At 36.2% G+C, this 7,952-nt stretch overlaps 1 protein-coding gene across 1 annotated transcript in view; it reads right to left on the reverse strand.

Annotated features, from left to right (window-relative positions):
* The window catches only part of LOC109229394 (protein PHOSPHATE STARVATION RESPONSE 1-like), an 8,521-nt gene extending 2,602 nt beyond the window's left edge, over positions 1–5,919 (reverse strand). The window contains exons 1-6 of the mRNA XM_019394820.1: positions 5,624–5,919; positions 2,957–3,647; positions 2,618–2,828; positions 2,237–2,313; positions 2,099–2,138; positions 955–1,012 (exon numbers count right to left, since the gene is read on the reverse strand). Coding sequence (XP_019250365.1) covers positions 955–1,012; positions 2,099–2,138; positions 2,237–2,313; positions 2,618–2,828; positions 2,957–3,562 — 992 coding nt within the window. The 5' untranslated portion in view covers positions 3,563–3,647; positions 5,624–5,919. The remainder of the gene's footprint in view (positions 1–954; positions 1,013–2,098; positions 2,139–2,236; positions 2,314–2,617; positions 2,829–2,956; positions 3,648–5,623) is intronic.

Genomic DNA, 7,952 nt, shown 5'->3' on the forward strand with positions numbered 1-7,952 from the left:
CATGTTAATGTTCTAAATACTCCAGCAGTAATTGTTTCTTAAAACTGCCCTGTGATTGTAAATGATGAAGATAATGCTGGTAATAGTCAGTCACTTCTTTCGTAAATTAGAGGACAAACAAGCAATCCAAATTGACCAGGTAAAGGATACCCCCAAAAGGTGGATAAAACAGGTATGTACTTGATATTGATGTGAATGTTTGTTTTGGTCCAAGGATTGTTAAATTACTCAGCCCAATGCCAACGAAAAGGACACAACGTGCATCCCTCTAATAACAACCAAACCTACGAGCCTATGCCCAACCTAACACATATTAAACCAAATCCACAATGTAGCAAAGATTAAAAACCCGAAAATCTAGATCTGAACCAATACCCCAAACTTAAGATCCAGAGCCTGAGATTTCAAGCACCAAAACCAGACATCGCAAGTCCAAAAAAAAAATTCAGTCTAATGCATTAATCACAAGGCCAAGCCCAAGAGGAAACCATTTTCCATGACAGTCGGCTCATCGAAGAAGACAGTGACATCACTAGTTTATCCAAGAAACTTATTGTATTGAAGTACCCCTAAAAGTAGCTCCTTTGCTTTGTAAACAATATGGAAAGAGAAGAAAAGTGTTCGAAGAAGTAGAGAATAACCACGTAAAAGTTAGTATAATGTTTTTGTTTTTAGAATACTTTTAAAGCACATATGATAGTAGTCCCTCGTAGAGAATAATATTCTTTTGTAAGAGCCTCTACCACTCTCCACATCTTATATATCAGGAATCTCATTATATGAATAAATTAATACTTCATAAAAGATATATCGTTGAAGATTTTTCTTATGCATAGAATAACAAAGTGAAATAGAATGATACGCATTCAAAGGATGCATTTACCTATCAAACAATATTTCAAAGGATGTAAGTAGCAGATTAATAGAGCTCCGGACAGGAACTTGGCAACTTACGTTTTTAAGTCCAGAGATGACAAATCATCAATTGAAGAATGTTTCTTCTCTGAAGACTCTGCAATGAGATCAAAGAAAAGGTCGTCAGCAAGCAAAATCATCAGAAGACAAGAACGAATGGAGAAACTTATTAAGCTCAACCTGGAAATAAGAAATGACAAGAGATACACAGGATATTTAGCAATGAAATAACTATGCTGATTAACCATTAATTCGAAGAGCCAATGACTCATGTAAAGAAAGACAGCTTGACTTGTTTTACAAAACATTATCAAGTTCATAATACTCTTTTATCCTAAAATATTTGTCACTTTCCTGTCTGGGATGTCCAGCGTAGTGTCGCACTTCCGAATAAGATTTTTTTCATTCAAAAACTAGCCTTCACCACAATATGTCCTTTATAAGACAGGTTTTAGTTCAAGTGGGTAAATATAAGGAAAAACGTGGCTACTTTTTAAAATGAGTGAAAAAGCAAAAGAATGACGGAAAAAAATGATGGATGGAGTAGTACTATGATATGGGAGGTCATTTTTGACTGAGAAAGAATTGTAAGAATCTGATTTAGATGTATCCATATTTAGAAATGCTGGTGTAATGCTTCTTTTGCTAATGACATTGATGCATGCTGGAGCTTTTGGAATCCAGCAGACTGTTTTGTGCTGGTGCAGCATCAGTTTGTTATGTTCTTCTTTACTTATCGGAAAAAAGGGATAGGAGTAAAGACGAAAATAAGGCATGCAGTGTAAGTTTGAAAGAAAAGATTTGGCTAAGGAGAGAGAGAGAGAGAGAGAGAGAGAGAGAGAGAGAGAGAGAGAGAGAGAGGGAGGGAGGGAGGGAGGGGGAAACCCACATACGAAAAGAGTTCTTTAAACGAGTGAAACAAGGCTACGAGAAGTATACAAAACAAAAGAAAAGTATGATTTCGGAAATCGTGTGCAAAATTTTTGGTTTCCCTTAAGTAGTCCCAACACTTTGTAAAGTTTCCGCTGCTATAACTTCCCCACTATATTATCTCATTCAGTTCTTAACATATCTCAAACAATTCCCAACCCAAGCATGCAAAAATACCACGCATACGAAGATCTCAAACAGAGCACAAGTCCAATTCCTGAGACAGACACAAAACAATGAGAAATTTACATACCCTCTGATGCTTCTGGTTTATATCTAGCTGTTCGATATTTCTGCATTTCAGTAAAAAAAAGTTCATAATCATCAGTAAGGAAAAACAACAGGTACATCTCAAAAGGGAACCAGTTTGAGGACAAGAGGTTGCACAAACCTGCAAGTGGCTTTTTACATGATAGATGGTCAAACCTTCAACTTTCATCAATTTTAGCACACCTTTGGGAGTAGCTCCTGCAGTTCAAGTAAAATCCTGAGTCAGACAACAGCGTAATACTAAAAATTGTTTTTTTTTTTTTTTTTGATGACCCAGAAATCCGTCTGGGGCTGATCCTTTGGACCAACCGCAGCCTTCGAAACTCGGTGGATAATGGGCCCGCCCCTCTACCCTTCTCCACTTAAATACCAGGCTTTGCTTTGCATGGTGTGGGGGCTTGAACCTGTGACCTAAGACACAAATCCACCACCCTTTGCCACTTGAGCTAGGCCCTGGGGGCCTAAAAATTAATTTATGATGCACAACAAGAAGAGAACTCACTTTCACTTCCACCAAGCTTGTTGACTGCTTCCACAAAGGCTTCATGAAGTTCTGGTGTCCAACGCATGCGTTGCTTTGTTGCAGCACCACTTGCAGGGGATGATGCAGGAGCAATAGCTGAATTTTCTACAGCCACAGCTGGGATTTGCTGTGATGTTTGGACTTGCTGCATTGGGAAATTTGAAGGTTGTTTTTCCTCCTGATGTTGCATCTTTGATCACACAACAAACAAAATAAGAATGGGTCTCCTTTTGTTCTTTCATCATCAATAAGAAGAATAAGAAGAAGAAAAGTAAATGAATGAGGATTAAAATTCAGCAAAATATAGCTGACTTTCACCTCTGTCTCGGCAAGGCTTGTATCAGCCATGATCTCGTTCCAATTAGAAGTCAGAGCATCTTCCTCATTGATTACGAGGTCCGCCCATTCCTGCCAATCACTTTGTTTATTGCTACAAGCTAGCTGACTATTCTGGACAGGAGTATTCATCGAATAGTCAAGGAAATCAGGCAATGGATCTATACACCAGGGTTCATTGTTTTCGTTCAAATATTGGCTAGATGCTGTGGATTGAAGAACTCCAGAATGAGGTAATAGGATTGATGTCTCACTATTTGTTGACTGAGAAATGAAAGGTGCAGGTCCTGAGTGATTTTCTTGGGGTGGAACAGATGAGAAATGAAGATCCGCCGAGAATCCTGATGATGATGAAAACATAAGACCAACAGCCCCACTGTTGGAAGGCAAATGAGAAACAAAAGTTCCAGGATGTTGCTTGAATTCCTTTTCCGTCGAAGCCTGCTGCAAGTCTGGCAACAAAGGATACTTCTCTCCCAGGACTGTTGGAAGCATAGGGAAAGAAGAAGAAAGTGCCCCTGATGCACCACAATTACTGAGTTGACTTGCAACCACACTTTGAACAGACACGGCAGGACGTGCTTCCATTTGAAATTTGTGCAGGAATACGGCACACTGTTATATTCACCTCAAATAGTATCTTTTTAATTTCTTAGTTACCTGCGGCCAGATCCTGCATCACCGGCAGGACATCAGATTCAAAACCCCAAGAACCTCAAAACCAATACGATGCATACATTGCATTTAGGATTATTAAGCACCCACCGTGCTCATAACTGGACACAAAATTTGAAAGAATAAAAAAGAAGTAACTATATTAAAGATTAAGTGGTTAGCAACATCAATAGGCAGTAGCATGGATTATTATGAATGAAAACAACAAGGGTACTACAGCTGAAAAGGAATATACAAGATAAATTTAGAGTCTTGACATATTAAGGATAATTTAGATGGTCAAGCATAGTTTTGTCAATGGAGAAAATTCAGAAAACAGTGCAAGATAGGTACATGCTAAAACCCAACACATGAAAGTTATATTTCGAAATGTGACAGCTAACTTACAACCAAGCGCTCGATGATGCAGGACACTGGCACTGCTAAGTAGAACATATGGTACATCTGGAATCTTTTTTGTGACCATAGTAATTCTATGTAATTTAACACTACTATTGCAACCTTGCCAACCAAAGAAACTCATCACAGTCACAATCTTATGTTGTAGCAATGCTGAATGAAATAAAGCGGAATTGCATCATTGCAGCTCCTACACATGGAAGTATTATGCATTTTTCACACTTATCCACATTAGAAATCCCAACAGGATTATTTCATTGATGAGTCAAACAAGAAGAATTATGATTTTTGCCATGAATTCAGAATGAAAGGCATTAGGTTGACATCAAGGCTTTCATTCTCTCGCGTCTATAGTAAGGATTCAACCATGCAAGAACAAAGTTATGAGAGTCGAGATTACTGGCAAAAAAATCAAGTAATTTAGCACAAAATGTGAGCATAGCTTGTGTTAGAAGAAAAAGGCTCGTATGCCTTTGGTTTCAATCCAAAAAAAGAATGACTTAAGTGAGACAATAACAAACTAATGTAGCACTGAGTTGGACAATGCTGAGCAGCTGTGTAGCACCGTCACGTCCGGATAAGAGATGAGTAAATTTCCAAATGCAAGAAGAACCCACTTGCTAATTAAACCCTGTCTATAAAGGACTAACCTCCTAACAGTCAAAGAATGAGACTAACCTCCTATCTTCATCTTTTTCTTTTGTTCTGACTAGAATTGATCACGTCAAGCTAATTTAGCACTAGACATCCGCTATAACCTAAAGCGTCCGCCTTTATCTTAGGTACCCCAACCAGATAAACTGATTGCGGAGCTGTAAGAAGTCCAGACTTAGAGTCAATATTGAAGCTTTGTATTCCCAACTAACTTAATCTAAACAAAAACAGGCTACTCGATCAATTAACTATGCCTCAAGCCCAAATCAGTTGGAATGGGCTATATATATGAATCCTCTAATATTCATTTTGCTTTACTCGGACTTATTTCATTCTAATATTGGTGAATAAGACAAATTAGGGGTTCTTTAAATTCTAAAATTAGAGTTTCTCTAAAATCTCGCACTTATTCAGTTGCTAATGAGATTAAAAATACTCCGAGGGAACTCCTGCCCTCATGCAAGTTTTCTATCAACTAAGTTAATTTCAACTAGTTGATATGCCTATATGAAACCTTTGTTTTTTTTTCCTATTTGTTCTTAGCTCAGACCGTTTAATTCTGAGAGATAATAGGTTATTCGAGACAATTTCTCCCCCACCCCCACCCCCACCTCCACCTTCCAACAAGAGAAATCCAATTAAAGTTACAACTCAGATAATCAAAAAAAAAGTTAAAAGATAAATTTACAGTCATGAAGCCATGCAAACATAAAAATCACTACTTTAGGATTATCCACACGGGAAAAGATTTAATATAATCACCAGATTATCATCAACCCTAAACACACAAAATAATCTCAAGAAATTACAATAAAGAAGGAAGCTAAAAATCAAGATAAGCCATTTCACATACGAATAACTCAAATTAAAGAAAAATATCAAAATTATTGAAGAAGAAGAAAAGGGTATAACGAATGTTACCTAAAAAAGCAAAAAAGTAATCAATTGAGAATCAAAAAGCTCCATGATTAATCGGAGGAAGACGCCAATCATAGAGCTCATAAACGTATATCAATCACCTGTATACTGTACGCATAAATCCTATGGTGTAGATTAAATCGTAGGTGCGGATTTTGGGGAGGTTTCATCACCGGCGGAATTGAACGGTGAGCGTTGATTTTGGTTGGCTGGCTGCGAATTTTGTATTCTAGTACTACAGTGCTAGTTGCAGAGATTGTTGTCGTGGAGGGGTGATTTAGACGCGCTTGAGAAGAGCGCGTAGAAAGATAGTGGGGAATATGAGGAGAAGTTGGTGACTCTCATGTGACGGGTCCCACTTTTGATAAACGCGTGCCCATTGGTTTGTGAGGTGACTGCCCCGTGCGGTGCACGTGTGGTTAAAATCTCCCTTTCGTTATTTGGGATTTTAATAATCTAAAATCATTTTATTTCTTAGAAAAACGATTAGAAAAGGATTTTAATAATTGTGAGTTGAATTCAAGTGGTCTTTGAGTGCGTTAAAAGCCCAATTTGGAAGGCCTAAAATGGATCATTTTGAAGGCTTTTTTCCTTCACTTGCTTAAGTATGAGTGGTTCCGGGAAACTTGGGGACACGAGTCAATCACTGAACGGATATTTAATTAAAGTAATATAAATTATTTTTTTTTAGGTACGAGTTGGAAGAATTAAAACTTGATTCTAAGAGAGTCAATGGATACATAAAAACCGACTAAATCGATCGAACCGTACCGTATCATACCGAGTCAATTTTTAGGTTTTTTTAATAAAACTATAGGTTTTTATATAATCTATGATCGTACCGATAATTAGGGTAGGTCTTTAATTTTATAAAAATAAACCGAAAAATTCGTACCGAAGAAATTTACATGTGAAAAATATATTTATATACTAAGTCTAAAATAATTAAGCATTAAATTTTTCTTTGGGACTTGATGATGAAAACAATTACTCAATCCGTTCCAATTTATATGAACCTCTTTGACTGGGCACGGAGTTTAAGAAGAAATGAAGACTTTTAGAATTTGTGGTCCTAAACAAGTTAAAAAGGGGCACAGATTATTTGTGTGGTTATAAAAGCTTCTCATTAAGGGTAAATTGTAAGTTTAATTGTTTCCAAATTTAGAAAGGGAACGGACCAAAAAGGAAATAGGTTCACATAAACTGGAACGAAGGGAGTACAAGCCAACAAGTAACTAAAACTCACAATTCTAATTCTTAAACCTATTATGTTACTCCTATTGAAACTAAATTATTCCATCGTATTCTCTAGCAAGACACAAGATATTCTAGCTGTTATGAGTAACAAACTGCAATGTATCGAGTATGTTTCCTTTCGTATGATTTAGATTAATCTTTTTAAGTATTTAATCTTCTAAGAGTTTATTATTAAGTCCCAACTTGGTCAATATCTTTCCACTCGTCTGATTTATATCTTCTTTGTCTTTACTTAGTTTTTTACGCTGTTGTAAAATAGTTGATGGGTCTATACTCTGGTTATCTTTCATGTTTTCTTAATTCATCACCGTTTAAACAGTAAAAATTTCTAGAGAGTTTTGCTAAGTCCTATAAAAGTACGCATATTATTGCATTCTACTTTTACTAAAGATTTTTGTATGATATTTAAAAATACCAAAAATTAATCGAACTGTACCGATATCGAAGAGAAACCGACATGATTGGGACGATTTCGAAAAGTCTTGTTTTGTTATACATAATAGAATAACTGAAAAATTGGTATGGTACAATTTTTATAAAATAACCATCCGAATCGACCCATTGACACCCCTACTTGACTCTATGGTTTCTCTGCTTTACTCTCTTCGTCCAAATTTAACACTCGTCATCGAATTTAAGAAATAAAGAAAAAAAATTAAAATTTATTATCTAAAATAAGTTATGAATATTTATGTCACTACAAATCAATCATCAGGGATAAACACAGGAATTCTAAAGATAAAATATTTCTAAATAAGGAATTGATATTTTTTTGGGAATTGACTTAAAAAGAAAGAGTATCACATAAATTGGGACGGAGAGAATAATAGATTATGTGTTTCTGATGATCCAATTTCACAAAATTATTGTTGTCGCGTGGTTTAAATGTAACAAGAATAAAAAATAATCATTTTACCAAACATAGAAAACTAAAGTTGCTCAAATATATACTTAAAGATCCATGGACATAAAGAATTATTTTTGTCCCCCCCCCCCCCACCCCACCCCCACCCCACCATATTACTATATCAGGACACGGAGCAAGGATAGAATGTTGCATAATTCAGTAATTATT

Source organism: Nicotiana attenuata, chromosome 1, assembly GCF_001879085.1.
Source record: "Nicotiana attenuata strain UT chromosome 1, NIATTr2, whole genome shotgun sequence".
Taxonomy (NCBI): domain Eukaryota; kingdom Viridiplantae; phylum Streptophyta; class Magnoliopsida; order Solanales; family Solanaceae; genus Nicotiana; species Nicotiana attenuata.